Genomic DNA, 18,156 nt, shown 5'->3' on the forward strand with positions numbered 1-18,156 from the left:
CTTACCACCCTGCCCGGGATGAATCCCGTTTGGTCCGGGTGGATCACGGCTGGTAGTAAGGGCGCCAGTCTCAATGCCAGGACGCTGGCAAGGAGTTTGATGTCTGTGTTTAGCACCGATATCGGGCGATAGCTTGGGCACAGTGTCGGGTCTTTACCCTCCTTTGGGAGTAAGGTGATGTTCGCCGAGGTGAACTGGGCTGTCGGCGTGGCCCCTTCTTGAATGGAGTTCAGGGCTTGCAGTAGTTTCGGGACGATGTCTTGGGCAAATACTTTGTAGTATTGAAGGGGGAGTCCGTCGGGTCCCGGTGCCCTGCCTGTTTTTGCCTTCTTAATTGCGAGTGCCAGTTCTTCCGGCGTGATGGGGGCTTCGAGTGCTTCTCGGTCGGCCTCCTGAATTTCTCGCATATGAACCGAGTCCAGGTAGTTACGTATGGCCCGGAGTTTGTGAGGTTGCGGGTCTCCCAGTTCGTCTCGCCGGAGGTGGTATAGACCCTGGTGGTAGGTGCGGAATTCCGTCGCAATCTGGTCCGGGAGGTGTTTAAGCCGTTGCTGTGCGTCTTTTATTTTGGGGATGTATAGTTGGGTTTTACGTTGTTTCAGTAGGCTCGCCAGCAGTCTCCCGCATTTATCTCCATGTTCGTGTATCATGTGTCTATAGTGTTGGTATGAGCGTTGGATTGCTCGGTTGAGGTGTGTTGTGAGTTGTGTTCGTTTGGCCGTTAGGTCTCTGTACGTTTGTGCGTCGAGGGTGCGTTTGTGTCTGGCCTCCAGGGTCGCTATGTCTTTGCCGAGTTCAAGCGTCTCCTGCACTGCCGCCTTCTTGCGGGTTGCGCAAATGGCTATGATCTGGCCCCTTACCACTGTTTTATGCGCTTCCCAGCACGTCAGCGGCGTCACGTCCCCCGTCTCGTTGTTGTGGAAGTAGTCCCTTATGGTGTTGCCTATCTTGTCCGTCTCCACCACGTCTGAAAGGATGGATTCGTTTAGTCTCCATGACATCTGCCTGGGTCTGTTTAATGGCGATTTCAGCCGTATTCGTATCGGGTTGTGATCTGACCATGTCATCGGCAGAATCTCCGCGTTTTGAAGTAGGTTTAGGTTGTAGTGGGACAACATAAAGTAGTCCAATCTCGTGTACGTTGAGTGTGTTTGTGAGTAGAAGGTGTAGTCCCTGGTTGTTGGGTGTAGTGCTCGCCAGCAATCCGCTAATTGCTGGAGGTGTAGAAGGCGGAGAGTGTTGGCGTGTCTGTTGTGTGGTGTCGCTTCGTGCGGGGTCGTGGAGTCCTGGTCCGGGTGTAGTGCCAGGTTCAGATCCCCTCCGACGATCAGGGTACCTTCCGCGAATTTCATCAAGGTGCTTAGGGCGTCCCGAAGGAAGTGGTGTTGTTTCGTGTTCGGGGCGTATACGTTGGCGAATGTGTAGAGTTGATCTGCAATTGTGCCTTTAGTGAAAATATACCTGCCTTGTTTGCACCTGAGGGTTGCTAGTTCTGTGTATGGAATTCTGCTTGAAAAAAGAATGCACACGCCTTGTGTGCGTTTATCCGGGTTGTTACTGAAGTACCCTGTTCGGAAGTTGCGGTCCTTCAGGGCTGGTGCCCTGCCTTCTTGGAAGTGCGTTTCTTGGATAAACGCCACCGATGCCCTGTAGTGTTTCAGGTCCCGCAGGAGTCTTGTGCGTTTTTCTCTGATGTTGAGGCCATGTACGTTGTAGGAGACTATGCTCAGGTCTTCCCGGGTGAACCCGCTGGGGCCCGGAGCCGGCATCGTCTGGGCAGCCGCAGGGGGTGGATAGTTGGGTAGGTACAAGGAGGGCTGTGGGTAAGGTCGTGGGTCGTGAGCTTGTATAGCGTGGTACTGTCTCGTGTCAGGCCTTGTCAGGGGCTAGTGTCGCTCGGGTCTGTGCGTGTTGTAGAGTAACTGTGTACTCTTGGTGAATGGACAATCGTCCCGGTGGATCGACCTGTCAGCCCAACCGATAGGTGGGTTCGGGTTATTCCCGGGAGTTGTGCGTCCCCTTTGTATCGGGGGCTACTGTGTCCTATACCTGTGGGGGTGTCGGGTATCTCGTCCGTGGTGGACTTTCCCTCCGCGTGGCGGAAATAGTAAGTAGTACTATTGGTAGTCTGTGGTCCTTCGTCTCCTAAGTGGCTTTGTGGCTGTGGCTTCCGTTTGGTCTCTCATTGTGTGTTGGGCTTTTGTCCATGTGTGCGTGATGTGCTAGGCATTATATGTGTTTTCCCTGCCGCGTTCCTACTTCTGTTCTGAGTTGAAGTCGTGTTGCCGTGGGCCTGTTGTGCCGTGTGGGGTGGGTCTAGTGCATTGTTTAGCTGAAATTCAGTGAGGGCTGGGCTAATCTTCGTCATGGAGTGGGGGTATGTCGCTATTTGGCATTTAATGTTTGTGCGTGACCTGTAGGGCCTATGGGGTGGGGCGCCTTGCGGTGTGGGGGGGGCCTATGTAGATTCTGGACCATGTCTCGGCGCTGGCTGCCATTCGGCGTGTGGGTGGTCTGGTACCCTCTTGTCATGCCGCCTAGTGTTGGCTTTTCCTCTGTTATAGCTGTGGGTGTGTTAAGTCTGGGCCTCTGAGCGGTGCGTATCGTCGTGTTTGTCTCCCTAGACGTGTGTCGTGCTCTGCTATATCGTACATCTGTGCGAGGCAGCTGCTCCGACTGATCACTGTCCTGTCAGGGATAATACATTTTGTGCAGTATATCATATAGCCATAACATTTAATATTTACATATAGTACATATTCAGTTTATTGCCGCCCTTCTCCCGTTTGTGTACATCTTGTGGCCCCGATTGTACGGGTTGGATGGCTATCCTGACCCCCTCTCGCCTCGACTTGGGATCCCAACCGCTGTGCCCGACTCGTGTGCCTTCCTCTGGGGGGCTGAGGGTTTGTATATTAATCTCCTGTTTTTTTTATTCCCCCCCCCCCTTTTTTTTTTTGGGTTGGGTCGTCTCTCCCCCTTCCCTCCCCTTCCCCCTATTTCCCACCCCCCATCTTAATATATATTGTTGTTTGCTCCCTGCGCCGTCCCTCCCCCTCCCTCCTCTCTACCCCCCCTCCCACCTCCCCCCTTCCCTCCCTCGCCTGTCTGTCTTGAGTGTATCCCATCTGCCTGCCTTAATTGCGTTTCCTTCGTTCCTTTCCCCTAACTTGTCTCACTCTCTTCCCGGTGATGCGGGTATGGTACCCCCCTCCCCCCTCCTCCCCAGGTGTCGTCCCGTATATTTCACCCCATCCCCCCACCCCTTTCCGGTTAAGTGTTGAAGCATGAGTCTGCTTGGAAACCTGTCCAAATTGCACCTCCGGTGGCAGTTCTGCAAGGGAGTTATCGTGTCCGTTCATGCGTCAGTTTGCTCCCCACGTTGCCCACCATGGTGGTCCCACCAGTCCCCCTCCCCAAAGTGTCCTGTCTGCCCCCCCTGCGCCTCAGTTGGCAGTTTATGCGTGTCCCTGGGGTTATCCTTGCGTGGAATCCCCCGTGGTGTGCGGCCGATATGGCTGGTGTCCCCTGTGCCCCGTAGCCCACCTTCCCCCACCCCAATTTTTGTAGGCATGTGTGGTATGAGTGGGTTAATCCCCACTGTCATTACTCACGGTTACGATGCTCTGTGCGGTTGTGCTTAAGTCCCCCATCCCGTGCCCCGGCTGCGCTGCTTGGTGCTTGGTTACTGCTCCCTCCTCACTGGGCCCTGGTGCCCGTCGCGTTGTTGCTGTTGCTGGGGTCTTTGCGGGCCAGCGTTGGGTCTGCGTGGTAGTTGTGGTCCCGGTGGTTGTTGGAGGAACGATCTCGCCAACCAGTCTGGTACCTGTTGCGGCGGGAGGCCCAGGCTGCGTAGGAATCCTGGGACGTCTCCTGGCTTCCTTACGAACAATTGGTCTTGTCCGTGTCTTGCAGAAAGTGAGAACGGATAGCCCCAGCGATACTGGATACCTGCCTGTTGTAGGGCTGATGTTACTGGGCGTAGGGCTCTTCTGGCTTGTAGGGTATATCTGGACAAATCTTGGTAAATGGAAATGGCTTGGCCTGCGATGCGGACAGTGCCCATGCGGCGGGCTGTGCGTAGTGTTTCTTCTTTGAGGTGGTGATTGTCTAGGCAGCATATTATATCTCTGGGTTGTTCTTCTGGAGCTGGTATCGGTCTCAGGGCCCTATGCGCTCGGACCAGGCCTATTCTGGGTATTTGTTGGCCGCTCAAGACTTGGGTGAAAATTTGCCTAAGGAGGTCTGGTATGTTCTCCGCGGGGCCTCCCTCCCTTACTCCGCGGACCCGCAGATTCATTCTGCGGCCGCGGTTGTCTAGGTCGTCGACCCATGTGGTAAGGTAGGCTATGTCTGCCTCCTGGCTCACTACGGCGTGTTTGTCTGCTCCACGTCTGTCCTCAGTGCCCTGGTCTCAGTTTCCGTCACTGCCATTCGGGCCTCCATGTTTGCCATGTCTAAGCGTAGTTGGGCCACCTCCTCGCGGACCACGCGGCCTAGTCGGTCTGAGAGGGCGTCAAAGTCTGACTTAGTAAGTAGGTTAGGTAGGATGTCTCTCCACTCACCATCTTGCTGCCTCTGCTGGGGTTCTGAGAGTGTTGGGGAGAATCTGGCTGGTGTGGATGGGAGTGATTCGTTGGTCTGGCTTGCAGCCTCCATCTCCCGTTGCGGCGACTGCGCACGGGTCGCAGCTTGGAGGTATGCCCGGATTGTGTGGTCTCCCCCGTGTCCGGAGGGTCTTGGGGTGCTGGCAGGGTCTGCCTGTCGTTTTGTGCGGCCCATCTGCGGCGGGTATGAGAGCCGGTTTCGCCGATGTGCGGTAAGTTATTGCGGGCGCCACGAGGAGCTCAGGGTCTAAGCGGCCATCTTCTCCGGCTGCCGGACACGCCCCTCCATAAGCTTTTGTCCATTCTCAGAGTTCTCATATTCTCTGTTTTTGCTTCAATGCATTTCCTTAGTTAAAAGGGTAATCCAGACGTGGACCCTGTGCTCCCTGGCCTAGAGGGATGTCCGCTACACCTCACTGACGAGGCCCAAATTAATGAAATAATGCAAGGAGAGGAGGGCAGATGGAGGGGTTTTCCAGAAGGAAAAAAGAAAAGAACTGAACCTTGCAGTACATTAACCGGAAGAGATATTGGTTGAGTGGACAAATAGTTGCAGGAAACTTGATAGGATCAATGAGAGTGGTAGGAAGGAGCCACTTGAGGGCAATACCAGTGATTCTATAGAATGTAAGCTCGATTGAGCAGGGTCCTCTTCAACCTATTGTTCCCGTAAGTTTATTTGTAATTGTCCTATTTATAGCTAAATCCCCCTTTCATAATATTTTAAAGCGCTACGGAATCTGTTGGCGCTATATAAATGGCAATAATAATAATAATAATAATAATAATACCAAGGTAGGCAAAGTGAGAAGAAAAGTTGGATGATCAACAGTGTTAAAGGCAGCAGATGAATGAAGAAGGGTTAAGATGGAAAAGCGTTTAGATTGTTGTGCTTCGGTGACAGTTATGGATAGAGATGAGAACTGTTTCAACGAAGAAGGCATGGGAAGATTTAATATGAGCAGATAAAAGTGGATAGTTAAGTGTAGACAACATTCCAGAAGCAAGGAAAAGGGCAACAGGCTGAAAAATATTTGCAGGAGCTGGGTCAAAGCTGTTTTAAGAAGTAGAGAGATGCGATGAGATTTTGAGTGCACTAAAATAGAATCCAGAAGAGTGAGATTGAGTATAAATTGATGTTATGTTGAATAGAATGACTTGGAAGAGGGGAGCCAAGAGCAAGTGTGAGGTGGTGGGGTAGAATTGCTCGTTGATGAGGAGAAAAAAAAGACTGGGGGTTAGAATTGGTGGAGGAGATATGAGTTAGAGGTGGATCCTGGTTTGGTATTTTGCTTGAGAAATGCAACACAAGTTCTAATGCAGTAATTGGATAAGGGGGAGAGTACTGGAGATTTTTTTTTCACACTAAGGTGTGGTGGGTTAGAGGAGAGTAAGGTCAGTAATGATTTGTTGTAAGAACATTTGCTAGTTTAAAGGGAGGTGGAGCACTGACTGAGAAGAGAAATGAAGGTTGCAAGGCTGGAAGGGGAGACAAAATGTTTATAGTTCAGCATTGTCAGTGTTGAAAACTGCTGGAAACTATGGCAAAATGAATGCAGAGGGGTGGACCAGGACATCAAGAGAGGCCATTCAATGTTTATGGAAGAGCGAGCACATTGTGAGGTAATCTTACAACACATTACAGATTACAGTACCTTGTCATTTGGAATTTAGCCCAAGGGAATCTCCTCATTTTGAAGAAGTCCTCTCCTTTTTCTGTATTCATCAACATTTATAGGTCTACTAGACAACCTAGCAAATAAAATTAAACTATGTTAATATTATATGTTATAATTAAAAAGAAAGCTCATTCCAAAATAATATTGGGATATTTCCCAGATGACTAAAAGGTCAAGTAGGTAGTAATTTAGGCTTAATTTTTCATAAAATCAGAGGAACTCCTCCAAATTGCGTCTTGCTTGATTGGCAGTCAGGCCTTACCCCTGATTATTAATTTTCAAAGTGTTACAGCATAATAAATGAGACTCAAGTTAACTGTGACATAGTAAACCGTCCAAGAATCCCTACAGTGAGGGGATTCCAGGTAGAGAAGCTGAACATTTGGCCATATGATGAAATAAGTAACAACATTAGCCACTTAAGGACCAAGGCTCTTTTAAGGTGCAGTGAGTTTGTGACCAAGGCGTTTTGGCACTTTTGTCATGCATTTATACTACCACAATTTCACCTTTTCTGTTTACGTGCATCCATACATATTATATGTGTCAAAGTGATAAAGTGCAGATAAATGGATAATTACATACACAATTAATATCAAGATATCAGTAACCTACTGATACCGGAGAAACTGACGGAAGCCAAGCACAGAGAGATGGACACAGGTTTCTTCAGGAAGGAAGAGATTCTTGATTGGATCACCGATCGGGACTCAGAGGGACTAGCGTCACCAAAATACAGCAAAGTCTGAGCCCCGGACAATAGTGCAGGCTCCTTATATAGGCATATAACTCCTCCCATATTAAGCTCCACCCGCACATTCCCTTGACCAATCAACACAAATAAGAATTAACTTCCTGTTTGACCGCATGGCTTGTCCAGCACAATGGAGGAGGGGGAATACTATATCCTGTATTCTTGCACATGCTCCGTACACTACTGATCGTATCTTGCCTCGTGCAACCAACTGAGCGATACGTCAGCATATGCACGTACACATGCCACGTGGTAATCTCGGCCTACTAAATTTATTTTTACCGAGATTCCACCACATTCCCCCCTTTGATGCCTCTTGATATTTTACAATTACTTGAGGCATCACATAACCTTAGTTTTGCTTACACTGCAAGTTACCTTGAACCAGACCAGACTTATCTTATGATGTGAATCTTTTAACACTCATCTTCCTGCATTGGTTCTCCCTGATCTAAAGCCTTATACTTATATATCGCCATTATCTGTGCAGCAGCCTTCCTCTCTGCTATACTTCCTATCAGGCTTTGCACAGACCTAACTACTAAGGGTATAAGACACGGTAGGAGTAGACACAACAGTAAAATCAGTAGGACTCCACCTACCACTGCCTTAAGCCCTCCAAACCATTCATACCAGCTACCAAACCAACTACTTGGATTGTACCCTTTCCATACCTGAGTAGGCACATGCGCTAGTTTAACCATATGGCTAGTAAGCTCAGCTATTGCTTGCCCTTCGTCGTCTATTTGAAGACAGCAATTGCTTAGGTTAAACTTCCCACATACACCTCCCTCTACTGCCAAAAGGTAATCCAAGGCTAATCTATTTTGGTAGACTGCTGTCCTCATCCTGGTGTTATGCTTCGCTAGAAGATTGAGCGCTTGTGATGTCTCATTAGTGATAATCTCAACCACCGCCTGTAATCTTATAATACGGTTGAGCATATAAATAGGGGTTCTATAACCAAAAGTACCATCCTCAGCCCACGTGGCTGGCCCATAATAGTCTATGATACGCTGGGGAGGCCATTCATTATCTTCCCAGGTGCCTATCTCTATGGGTCCCCTTTTCTTCCTATGATTCACATCATACACTTTAACACCTAAAGTCTCACCTGTTTCAATCGGTAACAAGAAGAAGGATGGTTTGAGCATACCCAACACACATGCCCCTTCCCAGTCCTGTGGCAGCTCCGAGTAGGCTTTCTTACCACAGATCCAGTACAAATTTGCTGGGGCTCTCCAGGTAGATGTGATGGATAGATCAAACCACACATCCTTTAAATTGGCATATCTAGCAAACGGGTTAGATGGTTCTGAGACATTTGAAGCCGACCACCAAGTTGTATTCTTTGTATCATCATCATAAGCTTTTTGCCCTAGACAAGTTAATTCTCCTACAGAAGTATTATACATTATTCCTTTCCTTGCTATGCAAACATAACCTATGATGGAGGTCTTTAATCTCCACTCAGATTTACCTCTAACACTCATATGATAATCGGCTTGTGTAGATATTAGTTGGTCAACTGCCTCAGAACCGGACATTACCTCCTTTGCTTCCCAAGGCCATTGGTCTCCCATGTTAGTACCTCCACACACATAGCAGTTGGTAACATTAAGACTACCGGCAATACTTTCAGCTAAATCGATGAACAGGTTTTTAGCATTATGGGGGATCTTATTATCTATGCTCATCTCTTCATAAAAGGAATGGTATACTTGATGAGTCTGGGAGGATACCGTATCAGTCTCTATCCCTATAAACAATAATGTCCCAGGATCTAAACCCGTCCCGTATATCTGAAACCCAAATAAATTGCCATACTTATCTAAGAACTTGTCGGGGTTATTAATAAGTATATGGACTGGGTTACATTCCATAGACTTACAATATGGGCTAGTCGGCAACTTAGTCACTATCATGTCTTTGTCTACTGTCTGTCCCCAAGTCGCCCACCCCACACAAGACCAATATGGACAGAAGTTATAGTCTTTATTTGGGCATCTAGGACTCACATATTTATTTTTGCTACTGGGACAAATGTATTTATCGTTAGACCCATACGTCCTCTCCCATCTAAGATCCCCACATACATTCCACGGCTTTCTACCACTCGATATCGCTTTACACGCATCAAATAGCAGAACACCCGAAGAATGTACGGATTCTAACACCGTCTTATTAATTAGGGTCCCCTGAGGATCTCCATTCCTGAGAGTCAACCAAATTGTACGAGGCTGATACTCCGGACTGAAGCACTTAGGTTCTCCTACTCCTAAATGGCACACACTATAATCTATATTTAAGTATCTACATCTCGATACATCTCCTTTACACTCGTATTGTGAATGCCAGATTAGGGTTTGGGAAATATGGTTACCTGTTCTCGTGGTCTTAATGCATACCTCACAGCTAGGAGTGTCGGTACCTCTACCTTCCTGAATATAAAAACACATGTAAATAAACACAATCAAAAGCACATCTTTCGCCGTCATCCTCAGTCTTCGTCCGTGCGATGGAACCTCAGCTTCCAGGATGTGAGGGCTGCAGGGAATGGAGTCCTGCTCGTCTTCACAGGTGTCCCTTCGAGACTTTCCTGGCTTATACACTATGTGATGGTAAGCGGACAGGCTTTATTATGGCCTTCTCACTCACACCTGTAACAATAAAATTTGTAATCCACAATAATTCCTCGTTACTCCGACTGAGTAGTGCGTTTCAACCGGATCTTGCAGGGATTCTCTGGATCTGCTGTAACTTGCCAAGAATCGACTGCTGCTGGTTTAACCCTGGAGTGATGTATCCACGGAGTCACTTCTGCTACTTTTATCGCTGTAGGGGTAGACAAAAGAACAACATAAGGACCTCTCCACTTGGGCCCTAACGGTACATTATTCCACTCTTTAATCCACACTTGGTCTCCTGGATGATAACTATGAACAGGGGGATAAATATTCACAGGTAATCTATCTTGTACCCATTTCTGTACCTCCTCCATAGTCTTACCCAACTCTACAACCTGCTGCCGGGTAATTCCTTCTCCCAACTGACTCAAGTCCCCCCTTAAGTTACCAAGTACGGGAGGTGGTCGCCCATACATAATTTCAAAAGGAGAGAGGCCCATCCTTCTGGTAGGGGTACTGCGGATTCGCAATAGAGCTATAGGTAAGAGAACGTTCCACTTAAGTTGGGTTTCCTGACACATTTTAGCCAACTGGTTCTTTATAGTTCTATTCATTCTCTCTACCTTACCAGAACTCTGGGGTCTATATGCAGTATGAAGCCTCCACTTTATACCAAGCATATGAGTCAGTTGTTGTAGGCACTGGTGAACAAAAGCTGGACCATTGTCCGATCCTATAGAACAGGGTAGTCCATATCGGGGTATTATTTCTCGTAGCAGGAATCTCACAACTTCTCCTGCTTTCTCTGTACGAGTAGGACATGCTTCTACCCAGCCTGAATAGGTGCACACAATTACCAGCAGGTAACGATGTCCACCCGATTTAGGCATCACTGTAAAGTCTATTTGTAGATCGGACATGGGGAGTCCCCCCATAAACTGGACTCCTGGTGGCTTTACTGGTCCTTGTCTTGCATTATTCTTAGCACACGTTACACATCTACGTACAATGGCCTGAGTCAAGTTGGACAATCTTGGTATGTAGAAATGTTTTCTAAGAGATTCTTCAGTACTGTCTCTCCCAGAATGTGTCCCGTTGTGATAATTTTGGACAATTTCTACCGCTAGCGATGCTGGTATAACTATTCTTCCATCTTCTAGCTGATACCACTTGTTCTCCAGATACTTTCCCGGTTCAGTCTTTAACCACTCCTCTTCTTGAGCTGTATAAACTGGAGTCCATTGAGACAGTGGGGTTGGTATTAGAGCAGCTATATGCCCCACATACTCCTGTCTTCCTGATTCAGCAGCACGCTTAGCTGCACTATCTGCCATCCGATTTCCCTTGGTTACATCACCATCTCCTCTCAGATGCGCTCGACAATGTATGATACCGACTTCTTTCGGCTCCCACACTGCTTCCAATAGTTGTAGGATTTCAGCTGCGTATTTGATTTCTTTGCCTTCTGAATTCAGTAGTCCTCTTTCTTTATACAAAGCTCCGTGGGCATGAGTGGTTAAGAACGCATACTTAGAGTCCGTATAGATATTCACTCTTAAACCTTCAGCCAATTGTAACGCTCGTGTTAGTGCTATTAATTCTGCCTTTTGTGCTGATGTTCCTTTCGCCAGTGGCCGAGCTTCTATCACCTTGTCTATTGTTGTCACTGCATATCCTGCATAGCGGATCCCTTCTTTTACATAACTACTGCCGTCGGTATAATATTGAACATCGGGGTTCTGGATGGGAAAATCACGAAGATCTGGTCTACTTGAGAATACTTCATCCATTACTTCCAAACAATCATGTTGACTTTCAGTAGGTTGTGGCAAAAGGGTAGCTGGATTTAAGGTGTTTACAGTCTCTAAATGCACTCTTGGGTTTTCACACAACATTGCTTGATACTTGGTCATACGGCTGTTACTAAACCAATGATTTCCTTTGTAATCCAACAACGTCTGTACTGCATGTGGGACTCGTACATAAAGTTCTTGACCCAGAGTGAGTTTATCGGCTTCAGCTACTAGCAGGGCGGCTGCAGCTACGGCTCTTAGACAAGGTGGAAGTCCGCTGGCCACTGCATCCAATTGCTTAGACATGTAGGCAACAGGTCTTTGCCATGATCCCAAGTACTGTGTCAATACTCCCACAGCCATTCTTCTTTGCTCGTGTACATATAAGTAGAATGGTCGTGTGTGATCAGGTAGACCTAATGCTGGGGCACTCATCAAAGCCTTCTTCACATCTTCAAATGCCGTTTGCTGTTCTTGGGTCCATAAGAAGGGGTCGTGCTCTGTACCTTTGATAGCTGCGTACAGAGGTTTTGCTAGTATCGCATAGCTGGGAATCCATATCCTACAGAAGCCTGCTGCCCCCAAGAATTCTCGCACTTGTCTTCTATTCTTGGGTATTGGTATTTGGCAGACAGCTTCTTTTCTCTCTGGCCCCATAATCCTTTGACCTTCAGAGATATGGAATCCCAGATACTTGACAGTTGGCAAACACAACTGAGCCTTCTTTCTAGACACCTTGTATCCTGCCTTCCAGAGAATGTGTAGTAGATCGTGCGTTGCTTGCTGACAAATTTCTTTTGTAACTGCTGCTATCAACAAGTCATCTACATATTGTAACAATACACACTCTCCTGGGATGGACTCGAAATCCAGTAGATCTTGACTTAGGGCTGAGCCAAATAGGGTAGGTGAATTTTTAAACCCTTGGGGCAGTCTTGTCCAAGTCATTTGGCGTTTTGAGCCCGTTACAGCGTTCTCCCATTGGAAAGCGAAAATACATTGACTTTCTGCGGCAATTCGGAGGCAAAAGAAGGCATCTTTGAGATCTAAGACTGTGAAGTAAGTAGCCCCGCCCGGAATTAAAGCGAGCAGGTTATATGGATTGGGTACAACTGGATGTATACTAACAACCGCATCATTGACTGCTCTTAAGTCCTGCACAGGTCGATACTCATCTGTACCGGGCTTTTGAACAGGCAGCAATGGGGTGTTCCAGGGGGAAGTACAGAATTTTAGGATACCATACCGTATGAACTTATCCAGATAGGATTGGATGTTCTTCTTAGCCTTCTGCGGAATGTGATATTGTCTTAGGCTCACTGGATAAACCCCATGTTTCAGTTCAATTTTTATTGGTGGAATATTGCGGGCCAGTCCTGGTGGGTTGTTCTCTGCCCAAACTCCTGGTATGTTAAACAATGTCTCATCACTCCTAGGGTTTTGGCTAGTCAACACTGTATAAAGTCGCCACTCTTCTTCCTTTGGTACGGATAAAGTCATAATACCTGAAGGTCCATTAAACTTCAAGGATGTTGTTCCATTTGGTAGGAACGTAATCTGCGCTTGTAATTTTGATAGCATATCACGTCCCAGCAATTGGACTGGACATTCAGGCATATAAAGGAATTGGTGTTTTACTACGTGGCCTCCCAATGTACAGAGTCGACTTTTAAGAACCGGTCTTTCAGCACTTCTTCCAGTTGCTCCTATCACAGTAATAGTCCTTCCAGATGGAGGAGCAACTAGATTAGTCACCACTGAATGTTCAGCACCAGTGTCGATCATGAACGCACTCCTTTTCCCCCCTATTGATACATCGACCATAGGCTCCGCTCGACCAAGGGGGATGGAGCCCGGTCGGTATCAATAGTCCTCCATGACCGTGTCAGCCAATCCTACGAAGTCCCTACCTTCTCTATCGCGGGACCTTTGCGCTGCTGGAATATACCTGTCTTCCCTAACACTTCCTCTGTTCCCATTACTCCCTCTATAACCATTACTCCCTCCGGGACCTCCTCTACCTCTCGCTCTGCCTCTAAAGTTTCCGTAGCCTGCCCTGGGTTGGTCTCTCTCGTACTGCTCTCTTTGCGGACATTCGTTCCTCCAATGCCCTTCTTCCTTGCAATACGCGCACTGATCCCTACTCAAAGGCTCTCTACTCCATCTATTATTGCCTCTATCTGGGCCCCGTTTATCTACGCCTGCGATTGCTACCGCTAGCATATCAGCCTTTTTACGCATCTTGCGCTCTTCCTCTTTCTTATTTTCTGTATCCCTGTTCATATAAACCTTATTTGCTACCTCCATTAGTTGGGTGATGGACATACCTGCAAACCCTTCTAACTTTTGTAGCTTGCGCTTAATATCTCCGTAAGCTTGGCTGACAAAGGCGGAGTTAACCATTCGGGAATTATCTGCGTCTTCCGGATTAAAGGGGGTATACAAGCGGTATGCCTCCAATAATCGGTCATAAAAGACACTGGGCGCTTCATCGCTTTTCTGAATCACCTCAACTGTCTTCGACATGTTAATGGCTTTCTTTCCTCCGGCTTTCATGCCAGCAATTATAGCGTCTCTATAGGCTCTGAGTTGAACCATATCAGCACCATTTACGTTCCAATCGGGATCAGTGTTGGGATAGTGTGTTGCGGCCCATGCTGCTGGATTAGCTTGGTTCAAAGCACGGGCTCTATCTTCTAATGCTTTAATGGCTGCTTGATTTATTCTTGTCCTTTCCTCATTGTTAAATAAAGTCATTAGTAACTGCTGGCAATCAGCCCATGTCGGATTATGCGTCTGTACTATTGAGGTGAACAGATCAGTCATGGCTTGTGGTTTCTCAGTATACGAGGAATTATGGGTCTTCCAGTTTAAAAGGTCGGTAGTGGTAAATGGGACATATACGAAGACTGGGTCAGCGTGTGCCATTTGACCTGCGGCATCGATATAAGCTGACCCGGGATTTAGGCGAAGAGGCATCTGATAGTGCTTTAATTGTTGGGTACCAGTCAACTGTCGGGTTTGGATAGGGCTACGTAGAGAGGCGTCAGTCATGGGTTCCGGTCGGGGAGAGATAGGGTATGGGGATGTGGGAGGTTGGTTTTGGGAAAAGGTGGTAAATAGAACACTTCGGGCCGAGCTAGATGAAGCTTGACCGGAAGTCTGAAGTGGCGCCAAATCAGGATATTCGTTTTTAATGGGGGTGGGTTCTGGTTCCGGAAGGGGAGATTTAGTACGAGGGGGTGTGGATCCTGTACTGGAGGAGGAAGCGGAAGTGGATGAGGGTAATGAGGGGAGGGGTGCAGGACTTCCTGCGTTTGCGTCACTTCCTCTTAACGGAAAGTAAGGGGGCGGCAAAGGGATCTCGGACTCAGGGGGCGTGTCCAAAATGGGCCTAACACCAGTCCTAGTGGACGAACAAGTCCTAGCTACCATGAGGCGACACTGCTCCTCGTGGCATGTCTGGAGCCATTTTGGCGAGTCATTTACGGCCTGTCTCCAACAGTCAATATAAGGAAACTGGCCGTAAAGTTCAGGCCTACCTGATACAGCCACGTGTAAGCGCTGTACCAGAGTTGGATCCAAACTGCCACGTGGCGGCCATGCCGCAACCAAAGTAGGCCACTCCCTAGTACATAAAGTGACCAAACGTACAGGAGACATCTTTACCCCAAAATCACAAACCTTGAATCCCTTTTTAAAATTCTTAACCATACATCCTAAGGGATCCGAAATCGTTGACTGCGACGCACCCATATTTAACAATGGAACGTCGTCGACAACGATTACTATACACGCGTACTATTCAACAGTCACACCCGTTTCCTCTGGCAACAGCACCACGTGGTACGGTTACCAAGTGAAACGTACACAATAACAATAAACACTCAGGGAATTCCCGTACACACACAGCTGTTACACCAGTCACTATATAATCAATATTATGCCCTTTGGCGTAACTATACAGTCACCCACGCTATAATTCTCTATATACGAATTACCCGTCTATAACACACCCCAGTAACATCGTCTTTTACAAATAGCGGTTACAGTACGGTTAGCATAGGTCAAAGCACAAGTTAAGGTCACAATACAATTATTAGTGGTTATGGTGTTAAAACATGCAATTGACGACAATGATTAGTACTTATATACAGTGTCAGTAAATATACAGGGTTATGGTACCGTGCACTATAATACAGCAACACACTATTAACACTCTCGCTAGACCGCTGAGCTCGCGCTATCTAACAAGATATACACTTTACTAAACAATCGCTAACACATTTACAATTCCCAACTAAACTATTGGCCAGTACCTTGAATGGACTACCTAAAAACAATCTACATACGTGTTGGTTAGCCACACTGCCCAATCACCACATATATAGCGAGCTAGAGAACCGAATTTACACAGGCGCCTCTTAGTCGTACTATCAAAAGTCTAGTGGGTTCCAAATTTACACGCCTTCCCACTTAGCCCAGATAGGATGAGAACTAGCGAACCGAATTTACACAGGCGCCGCTTAGTCTCCCGGTCCCTCCGACCTAGCGAACGTAATATACACCCTAGAACGCTAGTCTAGACAAGACACCGGTGTCCGGCTAGGGCTATTTACACCAGGACCCCGCCTGACTAACCAAATCAAACGGTCTGACTAAAGAGCGTTCGATCGAGCGGTGCGCCTTCGCTCCTTCCCTCCGACAGAGGGGGCAGATACAGATTCAAAAACCCCTTTGGGCCTACCGCACAATCGGTATACCCCTAGCGGGTCCTGCCGTCTAAAACAGCAGTTGTCTTACCTCCTCGTTCCTGAACCTGAGTTCACACTCATCGACGGGGACACCCCAGCACTTCTCACGTAGAGGCCGATGATCTCCTGGACAACAGACCAGTGGCGCCGAGACGAAGGGAGGTCCACGCAGAAGTTCAGGGGTGCAGCCGTAGAGAACGTGGGCAAAGATAGACCGTCTCACGCCTCTGCCTCTCAGCTACCGTTGAACGATGAGCTTCCCGGCCAATGCACCAAATGATACCAGAGAAACTGACGGAAGCCAAGCACAGAGAGATGGACACAGGTTTCTTCAGGAAGGAAGAGATTCTTTATTGGATCACCGATCGGGACTCAGAGGGACTAGCGTCACCAAAATACAGCAAAGTCTGAGCCCCGGACAATAGTGCAGGCTCCTTATATAGGCATATAACTCCTCCCATATTAAGCTCCACCCGCACATTCCCTTGACCAATCAACACAAATAAGAATTAACTTCCTGTTTGACCGCATGGCTTGTCCAGCACAATGGAGGAGGGGGAATACTATATCCTGTATTCTTGCACATGCTCCGTACACTACTGATCGTATCTTGCCTCGTGCAACCAACTGAGCGATACGTCAGCATATGCACGTACACATGCCACGTGGTAATCTCGGCCTACTAAATTTATTTTTACCGAGATTCCACCACACTACCAAGTACATTTGCGCAAAACACTCAGAATAAATACTCCACAGATAAGGTGTGTTGCGTCTTTAAAAATCCAATCTATGGGTTTGTGATCAAACCAGAAATAATCAGTAATCAATAATACAAAATAGCACTATTTAGCAAAACACATTATATCCATATAAAATGTACTGTGCCCTTTAAAAAAAAAAAAAAAAAATACTTAATGTGATCACACCAAAAACAAATGAACTACCAGATTAGTTGATATTTCAGCCACAATACATATATATATGGAAACATAAAGAGGGAAAACCAAAAGAACATAATATAGTGTAAATCTGTAAGACAAGATTTGTAAAATAGACAACCAGTAAACTCAGGGAGTAGATAGACTGATCAAACGTTAAAGGCTCCAAATATTAGTTGCCTGCAACCAACGCAGCATGGGGAGGTATTCATCAGAGGAAAACATAGGGCAGCAATGGAAAGTTTAAATCCTTTATTGCGCACTGCTATTAAAATCAGGAACACAATGTAATACAAAACCCTATTATCCTCAATGCTATCAGGGTAAGCCTTAGATCCAAACACAGTTACTAGTTCATGGCTACACAGAGTTTACTAAAACACTTCATGGAGGTGGGGTCCCAGCATTTTGCTGTATGCACCTTGCCATCACAGGGCGAAATGCACCATTCTCAAGACTTACATTCGTTTCATTACTCCCGAGTCGCGGCTGCACTAACACATGCATGCGCGAAAACCAGGGGCAGGCCGCAGCCTCTGACCTTGAATCGCGACACGGCTCCCAGGCAGCGATAGACGCCTGGGAGACGTGCAGAATTATTCCATGCCGCAAGGCAGCCCTAGGAGGCGCAGCTGGAACAAATGATCTCCCATGGCAATCCTGCATGACTGACAGCCCCATACACCAATAGGGTGCTATGGGTGCATGTCTGGGTAGGTGTGTTACACTTGGTACTATATTTAAACCTTGAACAACTGAGTTGTCATTGCTCAGTTGTTCTGTACTCCATCCATGCTCTACCTGTGATTCCTGATTCTCTTGAAAGTTTTCCTTACCTCTGGCTTGTTTTACCGCTACTGACCCTTTGCTGCTTGGATACTGACTACTGGACTTGCCTTGCCCTTGACAGGATTTGTTTGCCGTGGACTTTTATTTATTTTTTGGTTTGATAGTACAAGTCTGCCTCTGGAGTTTCATATGGGACATACTAAAAGGAATGA

The 18,156-nt window shown here is 47.2% G+C and overlaps 2 protein-coding genes across 2 annotated transcripts in view; one reads left to right on the top strand and one right to left on the bottom strand.

Annotated features, from left to right (window-relative positions):
* Positions 1-18,156, top strand: part of LOC134608803 (uncharacterized) — a 233,460-nt gene that overhangs the window by 81,436 nt on the left and 133,868 nt on the right. The gene's annotated exons all lie outside the window — the stretch shown is intronic.
* LOC134608802 (NACHT, LRR and PYD domains-containing protein 3-like) overlaps positions 1-18,156 on the bottom strand; it is a 243,579-nt gene that overhangs the window by 4,042 nt on the left and 221,381 nt on the right. Inside the window, exon 13 of the mRNA XM_063451911.1 lies at positions 6,263-6,359. Coding sequence (XP_063307981.1) covers positions 6,278-6,359 — 82 coding nt within the window. The 3' untranslated portion in view covers positions 6,263-6,277. The remainder of the gene's footprint in view (positions 1-6,262; positions 6,360-18,156) is intronic.

The sequence above is a fragment of the Pelobates fuscus genome, chromosome 4 (assembly GCF_036172605.1).
Source record: "Pelobates fuscus isolate aPelFus1 chromosome 4, aPelFus1.pri, whole genome shotgun sequence".
Classification (NCBI taxonomy): domain Eukaryota; kingdom Metazoa; phylum Chordata; class Amphibia; order Anura; family Pelobatidae; genus Pelobates; species Pelobates fuscus.